Here is a 25,828-nt window from a genome sequence, read left to right as displayed (position 1 = left end):
TGAGTAACTTTGATCGGATCGTCTCCAAACTTCATGGGAATCTAGTATATGGTCCGGCGCTCAGCTGATTAGTTTTTGGTGGCGATCGGCCTTGACCTTCATGGTTAGCGCTGGAGGTCGAAAATTATTGACCCCAAGGTCAAATTTTGAAATCGTAGGTACCATATCGAGTAATACCTCATATGAATGCCCTTGATGAGTGCTTCCCAGATCTGTAAACAGTTTGACGCTATGACGTCATTTGATGACGTCATGACGAAAAAACTGAATTTTCATGAAAAAATTATTTCCTCAGTTCTCATCAAAATCTTTCAATATTTCATGTGCGTTGGTCATGAAGACATACTATTCACCATACGAAATTATTAAGGTCAAGGTCAAATGGCAAGATACGGTTCACCCTGTGGGTGACATATGTTTATTTGTTTGTTTTTTTGTTTGTTTTTTTGTTTTTTTGTTTGTGGTTAATCATTTTTTTTCCACGTTTAGATCACTCTGTAGACCACAGTTATTATTGGAAACTCCTGTAACTTCGCATATCAGAGTCCTATAGAGATACCCTTCAGCACACAAAATTTTGAAGGTCAAGGTCAAAGGTCAAGGTCACTTTCTGGTCAATCATGGAGGTCGACGAAACCCTTATTTTTTGAGTAACTTTGATCGGATCGTCTCCAAACTTCATGGGAATCTAGTATATGGTCCGGCGCTCAGCTGATTAGTTTTTGGTGGCGATCGGCCTTGACCTTCATGGTTAGCGCTGGAGGTCGAAAATTATTGACCCCAAGGTCAAATGTTGAAACCCTTATTTTTTGAGTAACTTTGATCGGATCGTCTCCAAACTTCATGGTAATCTAGTATATGGTCCGGCGCTCAGCTGATTAGTTTTTGGTGGCGATCGGCCTTGACCTTCATGGTTAGCGCTGGAGGTCGAAAATTATTGACCCCAAGGTCAAATGTTGAAATCGTAGGTACCATATCTTCGCATATCTTCGCATGTAACTTCGCATATCAGAGTCCTATAGAGATACCCTTCAGCACACAAAATTTTGAAGGTCAAGGTCAAAGGTCAAGGTCACTTTGTGGTCAATCATGGAGGTCGACGAAACCCTTATTTTTTGAGTAACTTTGATCGGATCGTCTCCAAACTTCATGGGAATCTAGTATATGGTCCGGCGCTCAGCTGATTAGTTTTTGGTGGCGATCGGCCTTGACCTTCATGGTTAGCGCTGGAGGTCGAAATTATTGACCCCAAGGTCAAATTACGAAACCCTTATTTTTTGAGTAACTTTGATCTTATGATCTCCAAACTTGGTGGGTATATAGGGTGTGGTATGGCGCTCAGTTGATTAGTTTTTGGTGTCGATCGGCCTTGACCTTCAAGGTCATTTTGAAGGTCATTCAATTTTGACCAAAAGGTAAAATTTTCAAGTTTCAGTTACCATATCGAGTAGTACCTCAAATTGAAGCCCTTGTTGAGTGCTTTCCAAACATATAATTGGCAAGATACGGTTCACCCTGTGGGTGACATATGTTTTTTTTGTTTTTTTGTTTGTGGTTAATCATTTTTTTTCACGTTTAGATCACTCTGTAGACCACAGTTATTATTGGAAACTCCTGTAACTTCGCATATCAGAGTCCTATAGAGATACCCTTCAGCACACAAAATTTTGAAGGTCAAGGTCAAAGGTCAAGGTCACTTTGTGGTCAATCATGGAGGTCGACGAAACCCTTATTTTTTGAGTAACTTTGATCGGATCGTCTCCAAACTTCATGGGAATCTAGTATATGGTCCGGCGCTCAGCTGATTAGTTTTTGGTGGCGATCGGCCTTGACCTTCATGGTTAGCGCTGGAGGTCGAAAATTATTGACCCCAAGGTCAAATGTTGAAACCCTTATTTTTTGAGTAACTTTGATCGGATCGTCTCCAAACTTCATGGGAATCTAGTATATGGTCCGGCGCTCAGCTGATTAGTTTTTGGTGGCGATCGGCCTTGACCTTCATGGTTAGCGCTGGAGGTCGAAAATTATTGACCCCAAGGTCAAATGTTGAAATCGTAGGTACCATATCTTCGCATATCTTCGCATGTAACTTCGCATATCAGAGTCCTATAGAGATACCCTTCAGCACACAAAATTTTGAAGGTCAAGGTCAAAGGTCAAGGTCACTTTGTGGTCAATCATGGAGGTCGACGAAACCCTTATTTTTTGAGTAACTTTGATCGGATCGTCTCCAAACTTCATGGGAATCTAGTATATGGTCCGGCGCTCAGCTGATTAGTTTTTGGTGGCGATCGGCCTTGACCTTCATGGTTAGCGCTGGAGGTCGAAAATTATTGACCCCAAGGTCAAATGTTGAAATCCTTATTTTTTGAGTAACTTTGATCGGATCGTCTCCAAACTTCATGGGAATCTAGTATATGGTCCGGCGCTCAGCTGATTATTTTTTGGTGGCGATCGGCCTTGACCTTCATGGTTAGCGCTGGAGGTCGAAAATTATTGACCCCAAGGTCAAATTTTGAAATCGTAGGTACCATATCGAGTAATACCTCATATGAATGCCCTTGATGAGTGCTTCCCAGATCTGTAAACAGTTTGACGCTATGACGTCATTTGATGACGTCATGACGAAAAAACGGAATTTTCATGAAAAAATTATTTCCTCAGTTCTCATCAAAATCTTTCAATATTTCATGTGCGTTGGTCATGAAGACATACTATTCACCATACGAAATTATTAAGGTCAAGGTCAAAGGTCAAGGTCTCTTGGCAAGATACGGTTCACCCTGTGGGTGACATATGTTCATTTTGTTTTTTTGTTTTTTTGTTTGTGGTTAATCATTTTTTTTCCACGTTTAGATCACTCTGTAGACCACAGTTATTATTGGAAACTCCTGTAACTTCGCATATCAGAGTCCTATAGAGATACCCTTCAGCACACAAAATTTTGAAGGTCAAGGTCAAAGGTCAAGGTCACTTTGTGGTCAATCATGGAGGTCGACGAAACCCTTATTTTTTGAGTAACTTTGATCGGATCGTCTCCAAACTTCATGGGAATCTAGTATATGGTCCGGCGCTCAGCTGATTAGTTTTTGGTGGCGATCGGCCTTGACCTTCATGGTTAGCGCTGGAGGTCGAATATTATTGACCCCAAGGTCAAATTACGAAACCCTTATTTTTTGAGTAACTTTGATCTTATGATCTCCAAACTTGGTGGGTATATAGGGTGTGGTATGTCGCTCAGTTGATTAGTTTTTGGTGTCGATCGGCCTTGACCTTCAAGGTCATTTTGAAGGTCATTCAATTTTGACCAAAAGGTAAAATTTTCAAGTTTCAGTTACCATATCGAGTCATTGGAAACTCCTGTAACTTCGCATATCAGAGTCCTATAGAGATACCCTTCAGCACACAAAATTTTGAAGGTCAAGGTCAAAGGTCAAGGTCACTTTGTGGTCAATCATGGAGGTCGACGAAACCCTTATTTTTTGAGTAACTTTGATCGGATCGTCTCCAATCTTCATGGGAATCTAGTATATGGTCTGGCGCTCAGCTGATTAGTTTTTGGTGGCGATCGGCCTTGACCTTCATGGTTAGTGCTGGAGGTCGAAAATTATTGACCCCAAGGTCAAATTACGAAACCCTTATTTTTTGAGTAACTTTGATCTTATGATCTCCAAACTTGGTGGGTATATAGGGTGTGGTATGGCGCTCAGTTGATTAGTTTTTGGTGTCGATCGGCCTTGACCTTCAAGGTCATTTTGAAGGTCATTCAATTTTGACCAAAAGGTAAAATTTTCAAGTTTCAGTTACCATATCGAGTAGTACCTCAAATTGAAACCCTTGTTGAGTGCTTTCCAAACATATAATTGGCAAGATACGGTTCACCCTGTGGGTGACATATGTTTATTTGTTTGTTATCTTGCCAAAACGAAGTTTTTGCAAGATGTATTAGTCAGCTTGTATGTTTGTTTTTTTGTTTGTTTTTTTTTTTGTTTTTTTGTTTGTGGTTAATCATTTTTTTTCCACGTTTAGATCACTCTGTAGACCACAGTTATTATTGGAAACTCCTGTAACTTCGCATATCAGAGTCCTATAGAGATACCCTTCAGCACCCAAAATTTTGAAGGTCAAGGTCAAAGGTCAAGGTCACTTTGTGGTCAATCATGGAGGTCGACGAAACCCTTATTTTTTGAGTAACTTTGATCGGATCGTCTCCAAACTTCATGGGAATCTAGTATATGGTCCGGCGCTCAGCTGATTAGTTTTTGGTGGCGATCGGCCTTGACCTTCATGGTTAGCGCTGGAGGTCGAAAATTATTGACCCCAAGGTCAAATGTTGAAATCGTTATTTTTTGAGTAACTTTGATCGGATCGTCTCCAAACTTCATGGGAATCTAGTATATGGTCCGGCGCTCAGCTGATTAGTTTTTTGTGGCGATCGGCCTTGACCTTCATGGTTAGCGCTGGAGGTCGACCTTGACCTTTGACCTTGACCTTCAGATCACTCTGTAGACCACAGTTATTATTGGAAACTCCTGTAACTTCGCATATCAGAGTCCTATAGAGATACCCTTCAGCACACAAAATTTTGAAGGTCAAGGTCAAAGGTCAAGGTCACTTTGTGGTCAATCATGGAGGTCGACGAAACCCTTATTTTTTGAGTAACTTTGATCGGATCGTCTCCAAACTTCATGGGAATCTAGTATATGGTCCGGCGCTCAGCTGATTAGTTTTTGGTGGCGATCGGCCTTGACCTTCATGGTTAGCGCTGGAGGTCGAAAATTATTGACCCCAAGGTCAAATGTTGAAATCGTTATTTTTTGAGTAACTTTGATCGGATCGTCTCCAAACTTCATGGGAATCTAGTATATGGTCTGGCGCTCAGCTGATTAGTTTTTGGTGGCGATCGGCCTTGACCTTCATGGTTAGCGCTGGAGGTCGAAAATTATTGACCCCAAGGTCAAATTTTGAAATTGTAGGTACCATATCGAGTAATACCTCATATGAATGCCCTTGATGAGTGCTTCCCAGATCTGTAAACAGTTTGACGCTATGACGTCATTTGATGACGTCATGACGAAAAAACGGAATTTTCATGAAAAAATTATTTCCTCAGTTCTCATCAAAATCTTTCAATATCTCGTGGGCAGACATTCCTCAAAGAGTCGCTTCTAGTGGATAGCAGTTCTGTTCACCTCAGTGTGACCTGAAGCAAGTCACTCATGTTCACATTTTGGCAAGATACGGTTCACCCTGTGGGTGACATAGGTTTATTTTTTTGTTTGTTATCTTGCCAAAACGAAGTTTTTGCAAGATGTATTAGTCAGCTTGTATGTTTGTTTTTTTGTTTGTTTTTTTGTTTGTTTTTTTGTTTTTTTGTTTGTGGTTAATCATTTTTTTTCCACGTTTAGATCACTCTGTAGACCACAGTTATTATTGGAAACTCCTGTAACTTCGCATATCAGAGTCCTATAGAGATACCCTTCAGCACACAAAATTTTGAAGGTCAAGGTCAAAGGTCAAGGTCACTTTGTGGTCAATCGTGGAGGTCGACGAAACCCTTATTTTTTGAGTAACTTTGATCGGATCGTCTCCAAACTTCATGGGAATCTAGTATATGGTCCGGCGCTCAGCTGATTAGTTTTTGGTGGCGATCGGCCTTGACCTTCATGGTTAGCGCTGGAGGTCGAAAATTATTGACCCCAAGGTCAAATGTTGAAATCCTTATTTTTTGAGTAACTTTGATCGGATCGTCTCCAAACTTCATGGGAATCTAGTATATGGTCCGGCGCTCAGCTGATTATTTTTTGGTGGCGATCGGCCTTGACCTTCATGGTTAGCGCTGGAGGTCGAAAATTATTGACCCCAAGGTCAAATTTTGAAATCGTAGGTACCATATCGAGTAATACCTCATATGAATGCCCTTGATGAGTGCTTCCCAGATCTGTAAACAGTTTGACGCTATGACGTCATTTGATGACGTCATGACGAAAAAACGGAATTTTCATGAAAAAATTATTTCCTCAGTTCTCATCAAAATCTTTCAATATTTCATGTGCGTTGGTCATGAAGACATACTATTCACCATACGAAATTATTAAGGTCAAGGTCAAAGGTCAAGGTCTCTTGGCAAGATACGGTTCACCCTGTGGGTGACATATGTTCATTTTGTTTTTTTGTTTTTTTGTTTGTGGTTAATCATTTTTTTTCCACGTTTAGATCACTCTGTAGACCACAGTTATTATTGGAAACTCCTGTAACTTCGCATATCAGAGTCCTATAGAGATACCCTTCAGCACACAAAATTTTGAAGGTCAAGGTCAAAGGTCAAGGTCACTTTGTGGTCAATCATGGAGGTCGACGAAACCCTTATTTTTTGAGTAACTTTGATCGGATCGTCTCCAAACTTCATGGGAATCTAGTATATGGTCCGGCGCTCAGCTGATTAGTTTTTGGTGGCGATCGGCCTTGACCTTCATGGTTAGCGCTGGAGGTCGAAAATTATTGACCCCAAGGTCAAATTACGAAACCCTTATTTTTTGAGTAACTTTGATCTTATGATCTCCAAACTTGGTGGGTATATAGGGTGTGGTATGTCGCTCAGTTGATTAGTTTTTGGTGTCGATCGGCCTTGACCTTCAAGGTCATTTTGAAGGTCATTCAATTTTGACCAAAAGGTAAAATTTTCAAGTTTCAGTTACCATATCGAGTCATTGGAAACTCCTGTAACTTCGCATATCAGAGTCCTATAGAGATACCCTTCAGCACACAAAATTTTGAAGGTCAAGGTCAAAGGTCAAGGTCACTTTGTGGTCAATCATGGAGGTCGACGAAACCCTTATTTTTTGAGTAACTTTGATCGGATCGTCTCCAATCTTCATGGGAATCTAGTATATGGTCTGGCGCTCAGCTGATTAGTTTTTGGTGGCGATCGGCCTTGACCTTCATGGTTAGTGCTGGAGGTCGAAAATTATTGACCCCAAGGTCAAATTACGAAACCCTTATTTTTTGAGTAACTTTGATCTTATGATCTCCAAACTTGGTGGGTATATAGGGTGTGGTATGGCGCTCAGTTGATTAGTTTTTGGTGTCGATCGGCCTTGACCTTCAAGGTCATTTTGAAGGTCATTCAATTTTGACCAAAAGGTAAAATTTTCAAGTTTCAGTTACCATATCGAGTAGTACCTCAAATTGAAACCCTTGTTGAGTGCTTTCCAAACATATAATTGGCAAGATACGGTTCACCCTGTGGGTGACATATGTTTATTTGTTTGTTATCTTGCCAAAACGAAGTTTTTGCAAGATGTATTAGTCAGCTTGTATGTTTGTTTTTTTGTTTGTTTTTTTTTTTGTTTTTTTGTTTGTGGTTAATCATTTTTTTTCCACGTTTAGATCACTCTGTAGACCACAGTTATTATTGGAAACTCCTGTAACTTCGCATATCAGAGTCCTATAGAGATACCCTTCAGCACCCAAAATTTTGAAGGTCAAGGTCAAAGGTCAAGGTCACTTTGTGGTCAATCATGGAGGTCGACGAAACCCTTATTTTTTGAGTAACTTTGATCGGATCGTCTCCAAACTTCATGGGAATCTAGTATATGGTCCGGCGCTCAGCTGATTAGTTTTTGGTGGCGATCGGCCTTGACCTTCATGGTTAGCGCTGGAGGTCGAAAATTATTGACCCCAAGGTCAAATGTTGAAATCGTTATTTTTTGAGTAACTTTGATCGGATCGTCTCCAAACTTCATGGGAATCTAGTATATGGTCCGGCGCTCAGCTGATTAGTTTTTTGTGGCGATCGGCCTTGACCTTCATGGTTAGCGCTGGAGGTCGACCTTGACCTTTGACCTTGACCTTCAGATCACTCTGTAGACCACAGTTATTATTGGAAACTCCTGTAACTTCGCATATCAGAGTCCTATAGAGATACCCTTCAGCACACAAAATTTTGAAGGTCAAGGTCAAAGGTCAAGGTCACTTTGTGGTCAATCATGGAGGTCGACGAAACCCTTATTTTTTGAGTAACTTTGATCGGATCGTCTCCAAACTTCATGGGAATCTAGTATATGGTCCGGCGCTCAGCTGATTAGTTTTTGGTGGCGATCGGCCTTGACCTTCATGGTTAGCGCTGGAGGTCGAAAATTATTGACCCCAAGGTCAAATGTTGAAATCGTTATTTTTTGAGTAACTTTGATCGGATCGTCTCCAAACTTCATGGGAATCTAGTATATGGTCTGGCGCTCAGCTGATTAGTTTTTGGTGGCGATCGGCCTTGACCTTCATGGTTAGCGCTGGAGGTCGAAAATTATTGACCCCAAGGTCAAATTTTGAAATTGTAGGTACCATATCGAGTAATACCTCATATGAATGCCCTTGATGAGTGCTTCCCAGATCTGTAAACAGTTTGACGCTATGACGTCATTTGATGACGTCATGACGAAAAAACGGAATTTTCATGAAAAAATTATTTCCTCAGTTCTCATCAAAATCTTTCAATATCTCGTGGGCAGACATTCCTCAAAGAGTCGCTTCTAGTGGATAGCAGTTCTGTTCACCTCAGTGTGACCTGAAGCAAGTCACTCATGTTCACATTTTGGCAAGATACGGTTCACCCTGTGGGTGACATAGGTTTATTTTTTTGTTTGTTATCTTGCCAAAACGAAGTTTTTGCAAGATGTATTAGTCAGCTTGTATGTTTGTTTTTTTGTTTGTTTTTTTGTTTGTTTTTTTGTTTTTTTGTTTGTGGTTAATCATTTTTTTTCCACGTTTAGATCACTCTGTAGACCACAGTTATTATTGGAAACTCCTGTAACTTCGCATATCAGAGTCCTATAGAGATACCCTTCAGCACACAAAATTTTGAAGGTCAAGGTCAAAGGTCAAGGTCACTTTGTGGTCAATCGTGGAGGTCGACGAAACCCTTATTTTTTGAGTAACTTTGATCGGATCGTCTCCAAACTTCATGGGAATCTAGTATATGGTCCGGCGCTCAGCTGATTAGTTTTTGGTGGCGATCGGCCTTGACCTTCATGGTTAGCGCTGGAGGTCGAAAATTATTGACCCCAAGGTCAAATGTTGAAACCCTTATTTTTTGAGTAACTTTGATCGGATCGTCTCCAAACTTCATGGGAATCTAGTATATGGTCCGGCGCTCAGCTGATTAGTTTTTGGTGGCGATCGGCCTTGACCTTCATGGTTAGCGCTGGAGGTCGAAAATTATTGACCCCAAGGTCAAATGTTGAAATCGTAGGTACCATATCTTCGCATATCTTCGCATGTATCTTCGCATATCAGAGTCCTATAGAGATACCCTTCAGCACACAAAATTTTGAAGGTCAAGGTCAAAGGTCAAGGTCACTTTGTGGTCAATCATGGAGGTCGACGAAACCCTTATTTTTTGAGTAACTTTGATCGGATCGTCTCCAAACTTCATGGGAATCTAGTATATGGTCCGGCGCTCAGCTGATTAGTTTTTGGTGGCGATCGGCCTTGACCTTCAGGGTTAGCGCTGGAGGTCGAAAATTATTGACCCCAAGGTCAAATGTTGAAATCCTTATTTTTTGAGTAACTTTGATCGGATCGTCTCCAAACTTCATGGGAATCTAGTATATGGTCCGGCGCTCAGCTGATTAGTTTTTGGTGGCGATCGGCCTTGACCTTCATGGTTAGCGCTGGAGGTCGAAAATTATTGACCCCAAGGTCAAATTTTGAAATCGTAGGTACCATATCGAGTAATACCTCATATGAATGCCCTTGATGAGTGCTTCCCAGATCTGTAAACAGTTTGACGCTATGACGTCATTTGATGACGTCATGACGAAAAAACGGAATTTTCATGAAAAAATTATTTCCTCAGTTCTCATCAAAATCTTTCAATATTTCATGTGCGTTGGTCATGAAGACATACTATTCACCATACGAAATTATTAAGGTCAAGGTCAAAGGTCAAGGTCACTTTGCGGTCAATCATGGAGGTCAACGAAACCCTGGCAAGATACGGTTCACCCTGTGGGTGATGTTTTATTATCTTGCCAAAACGAAGTTTTTGCAAGATGTATTAGTCAGCTTGTATGTTTGTTTTTTTGTTTGTTTGTTTTTTTGTTTTTTTGTTTGTGGTTAATCATTTTTTTTCCACGTTTAGATCACTCTGTAGACCACAGTTATTATTGGAAACTCCTGTAACTTCGCATATCAGAGTCCTATAGAGATACCCTTCAGCACACAAAATTTTGAAGGTCAAGGTCAAAGGTCAAGGTCACTTTGCGGTCAATCATGGAGGTCAACGAAACCCTTATTTTTTGAGTAACTTTGATCGGATCGTCTCCAAACTTCATGGGAATCTAGTATATGGTCCGGCGCTCAGCTGATTAGTTTTTGGTGGCGATCGGCCTTGACCTTCAAGGTCATTTTGAAGGTCATTCAATTGGGTCAATCATGGAGGTCAACGAAACCCTTATTTTTTGAGTAACTTTGATCTTATGATCTCCAAACTTGGTGGGTATATAGGGTGTGGTATGGCGCTCAGCTGATTAGTTTTTGGTGTCGATCGGCCTTGACCTTCAAGGTCATTTTGAAGGTCATTCAATTTTGACCAAAAGGTAAAATTTTCAAGTTTCAGTTACCATATTTACCACAGTTATTATTGGAAACTCCTGTAACTTCGCATATCAGAGTCCTATAGAGATACCCTTCAGCACACAAAATTTTGAAGGTCAAGGTCAAAGGTCAAGGTCACTTTGCGGTCAATCATGGAGGTCAACGAAACCCTTATTTTTTGAGTAACTTTGATCTTATGATCTCCAAACTTGGTGGGTATATAGGGTGTGGTATGGCGCTCAGCTGATTAGTTTTTGGTGTCGATCGGCCTTGACCTTCAAGGTCATTTTGAAGGTCATTCAATTGGGTCAATCATGGAGGTCAACGAAACCCTTATTTTTTGAGTAACTTTGATCTTATGATCTCCAAACTTGGTGGGTATATAGGGTGTGGTATGGCGCTCAGCTGATTAGTTTTTGGTGTCGATCGGCCTTGACCTTCAAGGTCATTTTGAAGGTCATTCAATTTTGACCAAAAGGTAAAATTTTCAAGTTTCAGTTACCATATCGAGTAGTACCTCAAATTGAAGCCCTTGTTGAGTGCTTTCCAAACATATAACTAGTTTGACAATGTGACGTCATTTGACGGCGTTATGACGAAAAAACTGCACTTTTCATGTATATTGTATTGCTTTAGTTCGCATTGTTTAGGTCACTCTGTAGAGCACAGTTCCCTTTGGAAACTCTTGTAAGTTCGCATATCAGAGTCTTTTAGAGATACCCTTTAGCACACAAAATTATGAAGGTCAAGGTCAAAGGTCAAGGTCACTTGGCAAGATACGGTTCACCCTGTGGGTGACATATGTTTATTTTTTTGTTTTTTTGTTTGTGGTTAATCATTTTTTTTCCACGTTTAGATCACTCTGTAGACCACAGTTATTATTGGAAACTCCTGTAACTTCGCATATCAGAGTCCTATAGAGATACCCTTCAGCACACAAAATTTTGAAGGTCAAGGTCAAAGGTCAAGGTCACTTTGTGGTCAATCGTGGAGGTCGACGAAACCCTTATTTTTTGAGTAACTTTGATCGGATCGTCTCCAATCTTCATGGGAATCTAGTATATGGTCCGGCGCTCAGCTGATTAGTTTTTGGTGGCGATCGGCCTTGACCTTCATGGTTAGCGCTGGAGGTCGAAAATTATTGACCCCAAGGTCAAATGTTGAAACCCTTATTTTTTGAGTAACTTTGATCGGATCGTCTCCAAACTTCATGGGAATCTAGTATATGGTCCGGCGCTCAGCTGATTAGTTTTTGGTGGCGATCGGCCTTGACCTTCATGGTTAGCGCTGGAGGTCGAAAATTATTGACCCCAAGGTCAAATGTTGAAATCGTAGGTACCATATCTTCGCATATCTTCGCATGTAACTTCGCATATCAGAGTCCTATAGAGATACCCTTCAGCACACAAAATTTTGAAGGTCAAGGTCAAAGGTCAAGGTCACTTTGTGGTCAATCATGGAGGTCGACGAAACCCTTATTTTTTGAGTAACTTTGATCGGATCGTCTCCAAACTTCATGGGAATCTAGTATATGGTCCGGCGCTCAGCTGATTAGTTTTTGGTGGCGATCGGCCTTGACCTTCATGGTTAGCGCTGGAGGTCGAAAATTATTGACCCCAAGGTCAAATGTTGAAATCCTTATTTTTTGAGTAACTTTGATCGGATCGTCTCCAAACTTCATGGGAATCTAGTATATGGTCCGGCGCTCAGCTGATTAGTTTTTGGTGGCGATCGGCCTTGACCTTCATGGTTAGCGCTGGAGGTCGAAAATTATTGACCCCAAGGTCAAATTTTGAAATCGTAGGTACCATATCGAGTAATACCTCATATGAATGCCCTTGATGAGTGCTTCCCAGATCTGTAAACAGTTTGACGCTATGACGTCATTTGATGACGTCATGACGAAAAAACGGAATTTTCATGAAAAAATTATTTCCTCAGTTCTCATCAAAATCTTTCAATATTTCATGTGCGTTGGTCATGAAGACATACTATTCACCATACGAAATTATTAAGGTCAAGGTCAAAGGTCAAGGTCACTTTGCGGTCAATCATGGAGGTCAACGAAACCCTGGCAAGATACGGTTCACCCTGTGGGTGATGTTTTATTTTTTTGTTTGTTTTTTTGTTTGTTTTTTTGTTTTTTTGTTTGTGGTTAATCATTTTTTTTCACGTTTAGATCACTCTGTAGACCACAGTTATTATTGGAAACTCCTGTAACTTCGCATATCAGAGTCCTATAGAGATACCCTTCAGCACACAAAATTTTGAAGGTCAAGGTCAAAGGTCAAGGTCACTTTGTGGTCAATCATGGAGGTCGACGAAACCCTTATTTTTTGAGTAACTTTGATCGGATCGTCTCCAAACTTCATGGGAATCTAGTATATGGTCCGGCGCTCAGCTGATTAGTTTTTGGTGGCGATCGGCCTTGACCTTCATGGTTAGCGCTGGAGGTCGAAAATTATTGACCCCAAGGTCAAATGTTGAAACCCTTATTTTTTGAGTAACTTTGATCGGATCGTCTCCAAACTTCATGGGAATCTAGTATATGGTCCGGCGCTCAGCTGATTAGTTTTTGGTGGCGATCGGCCTTGACCTTCATGGTTAGCGCTGGAGGTCGAAAATTATTGACCCCAAGGTCAAATGTTGAAATCGTAGGTACCATATCTTCGCATATCTTCGCATGTAACTTCGCATATCAGAGTCCTATAGAGATACCCTTCAGCACACAAAATTTTGAAGGTCAAGGTCAAAGGTCAAGGTCACTTTGTGGTCAATCATGGAGGTCGACAAAACCCTTATTTTTTGAGTAACTTTGATCGGATCGTCTCCAAACTTCATGGGAATCTAGTATATGGTCCGGCGCTCAGCTGATTAGTTTTTGGTGGCGATCGGCCTTGACCTTCATGGTTAGCGCTGGAGGTCGAAAATTATTGACCCCAAGGTCAAATGTTGAAATCCTTATTTTTTGAGTAACTTTGATCGGATCGTCTCCAAACTTCATGGGAATCTAGTATATGGTCCGGTGCTCAGCTGATTAGTTTTTGGTGGCGATCGGCCTTGACCTTCATGGTTAGCGCTGGAGGTCGAAAATTATTGACCCCAAGGTCAAATTTTGAAATCGTAGGTACCATATCGAGTAATACCTCATATGAATGCCCTTGATGAGTGCTTCCCAGATCTGTAAACAGTTTGACGCTATGACGTCATTTGATGACGTCATGACGAAAAAACGGAATTTTCATGAAAAAATTATTTCCTCAGTTCTCATCAAAATCTTTCAATATTTCATGTGCGTTGGTCATGAAGACATACTATTCACCATACGAAATTATTAAGGTCAAGGTCAAAGGTCAAGGTCACTTTGCGGTCAATCATGAAGGTCAACGAAACCCTTATTTTTTGAGTAACTTTGATCTTGTGATCTCCAAACTTGGTGGGTATATAGGGTGTGGTATGGCGCTCAGTTGATTAGTTTTTGGTGTCGATCGGCCTTGACCTTCAAGGTCATTTTGAAGGTCATTCAATTTTGACCAAAAGGTAAAATTTTCAAGTTTCAGTTACCATATCGAGTAGTACCTCAAATTGAAGCCCTTGTTGAGTGCTTTCCAAACATATAACTAGTTTGACAATGTGACGTCATTTGACGGCGTTATGACGAAAAAACTGCACTTTTCATGTATATTGTATTGCTTTAGTTCGCATTGTTTAGGTCACTCTGTAGACCACAGTTATTATTGGAAACTCCTGTAACTTCGCATATCAGAGTCCTATAGAGATACCCTTCAGCACACAAAATTTTGAAGGTCAAGGTCAAAGGTCAAGGTCACTTTGCGGTCAATCATGGAGGTCAACGAAACCCTTATTTTTTGAGTAACTTTGATCGGATCGTCTCCAAACTTCATGGGAATCTAGTATATGGTCCGGCGCTCAGCTGATTAGTTTTTGGTGGCGATCGGCCTTGACCTTCATGGTTAGCGCTGGAGGTCGAAAATTATTGACCCCAAGGTCAAATTTTGAAATCGTAGGTACCATATCGAGTAATACCTCATATGAATGCCCTTGATGAGTGCTTCCCAGATCTGTAAACAGTTTGACGCTATGACGTCATTTGATGACGTCATGACGAAAAAACGGAATTTTCATGAAAAAATTATTTCCTCAGTTCTCATCAAAATCTTTCAATATTTCATGTGCGTTGGTCATGAAGACATACTATTCACCATACGAAATTATTAAGGTCAAGGTCAAATGGCAAGATACGGTTCACCCTGTGGGTGACATATGTTCATTTTTATCTTGCCAAAACGAAGTTTTTGCAAGATGTATTAGTCAGCTTGTATGTTTGTTTTTTTGTTTGTTTTTTTTTTTGTTTTTTTGTTTGTGGTTAATCATTTTTTTTCCACGTTTAGATCACTCTGTAGACCACAGTTATTATTGGAAACTCCTGTAACTTCGCATATCAGAGTCCTATAGAGATACCCTTCAGCACCCAAAATTTTGAAGGTCAAGGTCAAAGGTCAAGGTCACTTTGTGGTCAATCATGGAGGTCGACGAAACCCTTATTTTTTGAGTAACTTTGATCGGATCGTCTCCAAACTTCATGGGAATCTAGTATATGGTCCGGCGCTCAGCTGATTAGTTTTTGGTGGCGATCGGCCTTGACCTTCATGGTTAGCGCTGGAGGTCGAAAATTATTGACCCCAAGGTCAAATGTTGAAATCGTTATTTTTTGAGTAACTTTGATCGGATCGTCTCCAAACTTCATGGGAATCTAGTATATGGTCCGGCGCTCAGCTGATTAGTTTTTTGTGGCGATCGGCCTTGACCTTCATGGTTAGCGCTGGAGGTCGACCTTGACCTTTGACCTTGACCTTCAGATCACTCTGTAGACCACAGTTATTATTGGAAACTCCTGTAACTTCGCATATCAGAGTCCTATAGAGATACCCTTCAGCACACAAAATTTTGAAGGTCAAGGTCAAAGGTCAAGGTCACTTTGTGGTCAATCATGGAGGTCGACGAAACCCTTATTTTTTGAGTAACTTTGATCGGATCGTCTCCAAACTTCATGGGAATCTAGTATATGGTCCGGCGCTCAGCTGATTAGTTTTTGGTGGCGATCGGCCTTGACCTTCATGGTTAGCGCTGGAGGTCGAAAATTATTGACCCCAAGGTCAAATGTTGAAATCCTTATTTTTTGAGTAACTTTGATCGGATCGTCTCCAAACTTCATGGGAATCTAGTATATGGTCCGGCGCTCAGCTGATTAGTTTTTGGTGGCGATCGGCCTTGACCTTCATGGTTAGCGCTGGAGGTCGAAAATTATTGACCCCAAGGTCAAATTTTGAAATCGTAGGTACCATATCGAGTAATACCTCATATGAATGCCCTTGATGAGTGCTTCCCAGATCTGTAAACAGTTTGACGCTATGACGTCATTTGATGACGTCATGACGAAAAAACGGAATTTTCATGAAAAAATTATTTCCTCAGTTCTCATCAAAATCTTTCAATATCTCGTGGGCAGACATTCCTCAAAGAGTCGCTTCTAGTGGATAGCAGTTCTGTTCACCTCAGTGTGACCTGAAGCAAGTCACTCATGTTCACATTTTGGCAAGATACGGTTCACCCTGTGGGTGACATAGGTTTTTTGTTTGTTTTTTTGTTTTTTTGTTTTTTTGTTTGTGGTTAATCATTTTTTTTCACGTTTAGATCACTCTGTAGACCACAGTTATTATTTTTTTGTTTTTTTGTTTTTTTGTTTGTGGTTAATCATTTTTTTTCCACGTTTAGATCACTCTGTAGACCACAGTTATTATTGGAAACTCCTGTAACTTCGCATATCAGAGTCCTATAGAGATACCCTTCAGCACACAAAATTTTGAAGGTCAAGGTCAAAGGTCAAGGTCACTTTGTGGTCAATCATGGAGGTCGACGAAACCCTTATTTTTTGAGTAACTTTGATCGGATCGTCTCCAAACTTCATGGGAATCTAGTATATGGTCCGGCGCTCAGCTGATTAGTTTTTGGTGGCGATCGGCCTTGACCTTCATGGTTAGCGCTGGAGGTCGAAAATTATTGACCCCAAGGTCAAATGTTGAAACCCTTATTTTTTGAGTAACTTTGATCGGATCGTCTCCAAACTTCATGGGAATCTAGTATATGGTCCGGCGCTCAGCTGATTAGTTTTTGGTGGCGATCGGCCTTGACCTTCATGGTTAGCGCTGGAGGTCGAAAATTATTGACCCCAAGGTCAAATGTTGAAATCGTAGGTACCATATCTTCGCATATCTTCACATGTAACTTCGCATATCAGAGTCCTATAGAGATACCCTTCAGCACACAAAATTTTGAAGGTCAAGGTCAAAGGTCAAGGTCACTTTGTGGTCAATCATGGAGGTCGACGAAACCCTTATTTTTTGAGTAACTTTGATCGGATCGTCTCCAAACTTCATGGGAATCTAGTATATGGTCCGGCGCTCAGCTGATTAGTTTTTGGTGGCGATCGGCCTTGACCTTCATGGTTAGCGCTGGAGGTCGAAAATTATTGACCCCAAGGTCAAATGTTGAAATCGTAGGTACCATATCGAGTAATACCTCATATGAATGCCCTTGATGAGTGCTTCCCAGATCTGTAAACAGTTTGACGCTATGACGTCATTTGATGACGTCATGACGAAAAAACGGAATTTTCATGAAAAAATTATTTCCTCAGTTCTCATCAAAATCTTTCAATATTTCATGTGCGTTGGTCATGAAGACATACTATTCACCATACGAAATTATTAAGGTCAAGGTCAAATGGCAAGATACGGTTCACCCTGTGGGTGACATATGTTCATTTTTATCTTGCCAAAACGAAGTTTTTGCAAGATGTATTAGTCAGCTTGTATGTTTGTTTTTTTGTTTGTTTTTTTTTTTGTTTTTTTGTTTGTGGTTAATCATTTTTTTTCCACGTTTAGATCACTCTGTAGACCACAGTTATTATTGGAAACTCCTGTAACTTCGCATATCAGAGTCCTATAGAGATACCCTTCAGCACCCAAAATTTTGAAGGTCAAGGTCAAAGGTCAAGGTCACTTTGTGGTCAATCATGGAGGTCGACGAAACCCTTATTTTTTGAGTAACTTTGATCGGATCGTCTCCAAACTTCATGGGAATCTAGTATATGGTCCGGCGCTCAGCTGATTAGTTTTTGGTGGCGATCGGCCTTGACCTTCATGGTTAGCGCTGGAGGTCGAAAATTATTGACCCCAAGGTCAAATGTTGAAATCGTTATTTTTTGAGTAACTTTGATCGGATCGTCTCCAAACTTCATGGGAATCTAGTATATGGTCCGGCGCTCAGCTGATTAGTTTTTTGTGGCGATCGGCCTTGACCTTCATGGTTAGCGCTGGAGGTCGACCTTGACCTTTGACCTTGACCTTCAGATCACTCTGTAGACCACAGTTATTATTGGAAACTCCTGTAACTTCGCATATCAGAGTCCTATAGAGATACCCTTCAGCACACAAAATTTTGAAGGTCAAGGTCAAAGGTCAAGGTCACTTTGTGGTCAATCATGGAGGTCGACGAAACCCTTATTTTTTGAGTAACTTTGATCGGATCGTCTCCAAACTTCATGGGAATCTAGTATATGGTCCGGCGCTCAGCTGATTAGTTTTTGGTGGCGATCGGCCTTGACCTTCATGGTTAGCGCTGGAGGTCGAAAATTATTGACCCCAAGGTCAAATGTTGAAATCCTTATTTTTTGAGTAACTTTGATCGGATCGTCTCCAAACTTCATGGGAATCTAGTATATGGTCCGGCGCTCAGCTGATTAGTTTTTGGTGGCGATCGGCCTTGACCTTCATGGTTAGCGCTGGAGGTCGAAAATTATTGACCCCAAGGTCAAATTTTGAAATCGTAGGTACCATATCGAGTAATACCTCATATGAATGCCCTTGATGAGTGCTTCCCAGATCTGTAAACAGTTTGACGCTATGACGTCATTTGATGACGTCATGACGAAAAAACGGAATTTTCATGAAAAAATTATTTCCTCAGTTCTCATCAAAATCTTTCAATATCTCGTGGGCAGACATTCCTCAAAGAGTCGCTTCTAGTGGATAGCAGTTCTGTTCACCTCAGTGTGACCTGAAGCAAGTCACTCATGTTCACATTTTGGCAAGATACGGTTCACCCTGTGGGTGACATAGGTTTTTTGTTTGTTTTTTTGTTTTTTTGTTTTTTTGTTTGTGGTTAATCATTTTTTTTCACGTTTAGATCACTCTGTAGACCACAGTTATTATTTTTTTGTTTTTTTGTTTTTTTGTTTGTGGTTAATCATTTTTTTTCCACGTTTAGATCACTCTGTAGACCACAGTTATTATTGGAAACTCCTGTAACTTCGCATATCAGAGTCCTATAGAGATACCCTTCAGCACACAAAATTTTGAAGGTCAAGGTCAAAGGTCAAGGTCACTTTGTGGTCAATCATGGAGGTCGACGAAACCCTTATTTTTTGAGTAACTTTGATCGGATCGTCTCCAAACTTCATGGGAATCTAGTATATGGTCCGGCGCTCAGCTGATTAGTTTTTGGTGGCGATCGGCCTTGACCTTCATGGTTAGCGCTGGAGGTCGAAAATTATTGACCCCAAGGTCAAATGTTGAAACCCTTATTTTTTGAGTAACTTTGATCGGATCGTCTCCAAACTTCATGGGAATCTAGTATATGGTCCGGCGCTCAGCTGATTAGTTTTTGGTGGCGATCGGCCTTGACCTTCATGGTTAGCGCTGGAGGTCGAAAATTATTGACCCCAAGGTCAAATGTTGAAATCGTAGGTACCATATCTTCGCATATCTTCACATGTAACTTCGCATATCAGAGTCCTATAGAGATACCCTTCAGCACACAAAATTTTGAAGGTCAAGGTCAAAGGTCAAGGTCACTTTGTGGTCAATCATGGAGGTCGACGAAACCCTTATTTTTTGAGTAACTTTGATCGGATCGTCTCCAAACTTCATGGGAATCTAGTATATGGTCCGGCGCTCAGCTGATTAGTTTTTGGTGGCGATCGGCCTTGACCTTCATGGTTAGCGCTGGAGGTCGAAAATTATTGACCCCAAGGTCAAATGTTGAAATCGTAGGTACCATATCGAGTAATACCTCATATGAATGCCCTTGATGAGTGCTTCCCAGATCTGTAAACAGTTTGACGCTATGACGTCATTTGATGACGTCATGACGAAAAAACGGAATTTTCATGAAAAAATTATTTCCTCAGTTCTCATCAAAATCTTTCAATATTTCATGTGCGTTGGTCATGAAGACATACTATTCACCATACGAAATTATTAAGGTCAAGGTCAAAGGTCAAGGTCACTTTGCGGTCAATCATGGAGGTCAACGAAACCCTGGCAAGATACGGTTCACCCTGTGGGTGATGTTTTATTTTGTTTGTTTTTTTGTTTGTTTTTTTGTTTTTTTGTTTGTGGTTAATCATTTTTTTCCCACGTTTAGATCACTCTGTAGACCACAGTTATTATTGGAAACTCCTGTAACTTCGCATATCAGAGTCCTATAGAGATACCCTTCAGCACACAAAATTTTGAAGGTCAAGGTCAAAGGTCAAGGTCACTTTGTGGTCAATCATGGAGGTCGACGAAACCCTTATTTTTTGAGTAACTTTGATCGGATCGTCTCCAAACTTGGTGGGTATCTAGTATATGGTCCCGCGCTCAGCTGATTAGTTTTTGGTGGCGATCGGCCTTGACCTTCCAAGGTCAAAGGTCAAGGTCACTTTGCGGTCAATCATGGAGGTCAACGAAACCCTTATTTTTTGAGTAACTTTGATCGGATCGTCTCCAAACTTGGTGGGTATCTAGTATATGGTCCGGCGCTCAGCTGATTAGTTTTTGGTGGCGATCGGCCTTGACCTTCATTTTGTTTTTTTGTTTGTGGTTAATCATTTTTTTTTCACGTTTAGATCACTCTGTAGACCACAGTTATTATTGGAAACTCCTGTAACTTCGCATATCAGAGTCCTATAGAGATACCCTTCAGCACACAAAATTTTGAAGGTCAAGGTCAAAGGTCAAGGTCACTTTGCGGTCAATCATGGAGGTCAACGAAACCCTTATTTTTTGAGTAACTTTGATCGGATCGTCTCCAAACTTGGTGGGTATCTAGTATATGGTCCGGCGCTCAGCTGATTAGTTTTTGGTGGCGATCGGCCTTGACCTTCATGGTTAGCGCTGGAGGTCGAAAATTATTGACCCCAAGGTCAAATTTTGAAATCGTAGGTACCATATCGAGTAATACCTCATATGAATGCCCTTGATGAGTGCTTCCCAGATCTGTAAACAGTTTGACGCTATGACGTCATTTGATGACGTCATGACAAAAAAACGGAATTTTCATGAAAAAATTATTTCCTCAGTTCTCATCAAAATCTTTCAATATTTCATGTGCGTTGGTCATGAAGACATACTATTCACCATACGAAATTATTAAGGTCAAGGTCAAATGGCAAGATACGGTTCACCCTGTGGGTGACATATGTTCATTTTGTTTGTTTTTTTGTTTGTGGTTAATCATTTTTTTTTCACGTTTAGATCACTCTGTAGACCACAGTTATTATTGGAAACTCCTGTAACTTCGCATATCAGAGTCCTATAGAGATACCCTTCAGCACACAAAATTTTGAAGGTCAAGGTCAAAGGTCAAGGTCACTTTGCGGTCAATCATGGAGGTCAACGAAACCCTTATTTTTTGAGTAACTTTGATCGGATCGTCTCCAAACTTCATGGGAATCTAGTATATGGTCCGGCGCTCAGCTGATTAGTTTTTGGTGGCGATCGGCCTTGACCTTCATGGTTAGCGCTGGAGGTCGAAAATTATTGACCCCAAGGTCAAATTACGAAACCCTTATTTTTTGAGTAACTTTGATCTTATGATCTCCAAACTTGGTGGGTATATAGGGTGTGGTATGGCGCTCAGTTGATTAGTTTTTGGTGTCGATCGGCCTTGACCTTCAAGGTCATTTTGAAGGTCATTCAATTTTGACCAAAAGGTAAAATTTTCAAGTTTCAGTTACCATATCGAGTAGTACCTCAAATTGAAGCCCTTGTTGAGTGCTTTCCAAACATATAACTAGTTTGACAATGTGACGTCATTTGACGGCGTTATGACGAAAAAACTGCACTTTTCATGTATATTGTATTGCTTTAGTTCGCATTGTTTAGTTCACTCTGTAGAGCACAGTTCCCTTTGGAAACTCTTGTAAGTTCGCATATAAGAGTCTTTTAGAGATACCCTTTAGCACACAAAATTATGAAGGTCAAGGTCAAAGGTCAAGGTCACTTGGCAAGATACGGTTCACCCTGTGGGTGACATATGTTTATTTTTTTGTTTGTGGTTAATCATTTTTTTTTCACGTTTAGATCACTCTGTAGACCACAGTTATTATTGGAAACTCCTGTAACTTCGCATATCAGAGTCCTATAGAGATACCCTTCAGCACACAAAATTTTGAAGGTCAAGGTCAAAGGTCAAGGTCACTTTGCGGTCAATCATGGAGGTCAACGAAACCCTTATTTTTTGAGTAACTTTGATCTTATGATCTCCAAACTTGGTGGGTATATAGGGTGTGGTATGGCGCTCAGCTGATTAGTTTTTGGTGTCGATCGGCCTTGACCTTCAAGGTCATTTTGAAGGTCATTCAATTTTGACCAAAAGGTAAAATTTTCAAGTTTCAGTTACCATATCGAGTAGTACCTCAAATTGAAGCCCTTGTTGAGTGCTTTCCAAACATATAACTAGTTTGACAATGTGACGTCATTTGACGGCGTTATGACGAAAAAACTGCACTTTTCATGTATATTGTATTGCTTTAGTTCGCATTGTTTAGGTCACTCTGTAGAGCACAGTTCCCTTTGGAAACTCTTGTAAGTTCGCATATCAGAGTCTTTTAGAGATACCCTTTAGCACACAAAATTATGAAGGTCAAGGTCAAAGGTCAAGGTCACTTTGCGGCCAATCATGGAGGTCGACGAAACACTAATTTTTTGAGTAACTTTGATCGGATCGTCTCCAAACTTCATGGGAATCTAGTATATGGTCCGGCGCTCAGCTGATTAGTTTTTGGTGGCGATCGGCCTTGACCTTCATGGTTAGCGCTGGAGGTCGAAAATTATTGACCCCAAGGTCAAATTTTGAAATCGTAGGTACCATATCGAGTAATACCTCATATGAATGCCCTTGATGAGTGCTTCCCAGATCTGTAAACAGTTTGACGCTATGACGTCATTTGATGACGTCATGACGAAAAAACGGAATTTTCACATTTTGGCAAGATACGGTTCACCCTGTGGGTGATTTTTATCTTAATATTTGATGAGTTATTGAAGAAATTATTGTTTTTACCATTATTATTATTTTAATTTTTTTCAGAGATTCTTTTCCAGATATTCTGACATCAGCTGAAAGTCTTATACCATTAAATTCTAACAACCTTTATATGTTCAAGTTGAATTTATTAACATCTAGTTGTTCAAGATTTTTTTTCCACAGGAAAACCTGTTGAAGAAAACCTTTCCTGTTGAAGACAGGAAAACCTTACTCTTGTCTACCACTTGACCTATGAATTGAAATGACAATGAACAAGGGCTCCAAGATGAAAGCTGGTTGGCATAAAATCTCGAAAAATGAGAAGATGCTCCTCTCTGGTGTGCGCAATGTAAACTCGGTGAACAGAGTACGTTCATCTTTACATGTACTTGCAAACACACATGAGTCACATCAAGGACACACAGAAAATGCTCCAACTCGCATCAAACAAGGTGAGCAAGCTGTCCAAGATTTAGATAGTTGCATTACTGAGTTTGACTGTGGTCCTTTCGGCATGAACAACACAAGACTGAGCTCACTGATGTCTGGTGTTTTTGCTTCTGATGAGCTTGTCAGTGACTTTGATTCAGCATACAAGGATGGAGAAAATTTGCTGGAAACATTCTGCAAATCTTTTCATGCAACCATTCACAGGAATTCAAGAAGAAATTTTAGCAACCAACCACAAGCAAAAGATGCTTCTGCTGCTAAGATCACCAAGTCCGAAGCTATGGAAAACAAAGCAATAGCATCAGTCATTGCACTCGCTGAAGCACACAAGGACAAGTTCCTCCTCTCAGAAGTGATGGAATATCGAGTCACTGACGAGTGACTGCCAATATTTAATATTGTTGCGGATATGAGGATTGTGTTTTTTTTTTATTGTGTTGTATTGTATAGTAAATTGTTGTAAATATCACCCTCTGTAAAATGTAATGATTCCTTGTAAATACCTCCGTAGTGTAAAGGTCAAAGGGCATCTCGGTAGTTATTCCATAAACACTACATTGCAGGACCCGATAAAACCCTTGTTAAGTAGCTTATATCTTATTATGTGTCTTAGGGTAAGGCTGTGTCTCCCATTAATTTAAATATTCCATTGCACCAAGTGAAATAAGAATAGGTCCCCTTTCATTTCATTTCAATGGCCAACTGCATTTTGGGCAGTTTTCTTCAACCACCATTGGCCACGAGGCAGGGTTGGGGAAGAAAGGCGTGTCTCCACCTCGTCATAGAGGGGAGGAGTGAGCCAGCCCCGAACAACCAACTGAGCATGAGGGGTTTGGTTTGAGAGGGCGGAGGAAGAGCGTTTGGGGGAGGTTCGCAAAGGTTGAGGGGCGGGGCCTATATAACCCGCCGCGGGGGCGTTCCCCAAGGAGATGAGCTTTTACAGAGGAGAGACGAGTACAAAGGAAAGAGCGGGGTCGGCAGAGAAAGAGCGCGTAGAGAGGTCCATGACAAGAGCTGAGTTGGTCGTCAGGGGTGGTCAGTGGTTGCGTTGAGGGGTTGTGTTGGAGAAAGAGTGGTTGGACAAAGAAAGAGAGAGGAGAGAACCCGTCACGCCAGACCCCCCACCAGCACGTCGGCTCTGACCGTGATCCGACCCGTGATCCGACCCGTGATCTGACCCGTGATCCCGCGCACACGACAGGATCGGTGGCATCAGCGGCCGTCGAGGTCCAGCCCGACGTCCCGCGCGGGATCAAGCTCCAGCCAGCTCCGTGCCGTCCTCCCCCTCCAGCCACACACCTCCTTCCAGCCAATCCACTCTGCAATTCCCCGTGTGAGTCGTCTTTGTTTGTTCTGTCCTGGGTAGGTAATTAAGCTTGTATAAGGAATTCACTGTGTCACCTGCGTCTCATGTCCCTGTACATAATCGTGACTGCTCCTTTTTGCTTGTGTGTGTAAATAGTAATAAATCCCGTTACTCTTCTGTACGTCTTCTTCCTCTTTGCATTCGGTCGCTTTAGAGTTTTCCAGATTGAGTAGCTGTGGCGCGATACGGCCAACGTTCAGGGTGAATCGGGTTTTAGTCGGGGAATAACTGTTCGGCCGCGGTTACACCACCGTTCGGTAAAAATAACATCTAATCCGCGGACCGTAACAATATAAATGGCACAATGAGAAAGGGCCAAAAGTCAAAACTTGTAGAAGCACTGAACATGGAAAAAGTTCAACAGTTACCAGATGAATTCATAGCTCTAGTCAACATGGGTTTCATATGGCACTTATGCACCCCTTCAGCTGAAGATCGTAACAAGCCAGATGGAACAAGCTACACATGGGCAGATTATGCTTCAAAGATACTTTCTGTTGTCATTAACAGACACTCATCTGCAAGTAAAATTGTTCTTGTTCATGACCCTTATGACTTACCTTATTCTATCAAAGTCAGCGAGCACAGCTTGGTCAAACAAATCTGGCTGCCTCGATGGGCAAAGAAATGTCTTCATGAAATCATCAGATACATTCCCATCACCAAAAGCATTTCAGGACCTGCTATGTAGCTCAGCAAACAAGCAACGTTTACAGACATTCCTAAAGAGTGAGCTACGTGTGTTATGTCAAGAAGGCCTCAATGCTGAAATCATATATTCTGTGGGTTCCAAATGTGAGAATTTAACAACAGGAGGTCAAGTTCATGATTTTGAATGTGCACACATTGAAGCTGATACAATTCTCCTTTCCATCTATTCTCAAATTCGCAAAGCAGGAATCCAAACACCAGTCGTCCTAGATTCAGAAGATACAGATGTTATCGTGTTGGCTGCACATGCTGCTCATAAGATTGATGGGTTTCTGGCAATAAAACGGAAAGGAGAAATCATCAACTGCCAAACCATATGTACCCAGGCTGTGT

At 41.1% G+C, this 25,828-nt stretch overlaps 1 protein-coding gene across 1 annotated transcript in view; it reads left to right on the top strand.

The window, feature by feature from the left end:
• Positions 1-23,217, top strand: part of LOC144891638 (uncharacterized) — a 177,890-nt gene extending 154,673 nt beyond the window's left edge. Inside the window, exon 10 of the mRNA XM_078775288.1 lies at positions 23,152-23,217. Within this exon, the coding sequence (XP_078631414.1) occupies positions 23,152-23,217 (66 nt within the window). The remainder of the gene's footprint in view (positions 1-23,151) is intronic.
• The last annotated feature ends 2,611 nt before the right edge of the window (positions 23,218-25,828 follow it).

The sequence above is a fragment of the Myxine glutinosa genome, chromosome 4 (genome assembly GCF_964187855.1).
Source record: "Myxine glutinosa chromosome 4, kmMyxGlut1.1, whole genome shotgun sequence".
Classification (NCBI taxonomy): domain Eukaryota; kingdom Metazoa; phylum Chordata; class Myxini; order Myxiniformes; family Myxinidae; genus Myxine; species Myxine glutinosa.
This window is presented reverse-complemented; position numbering and strand designations above follow the sequence as displayed.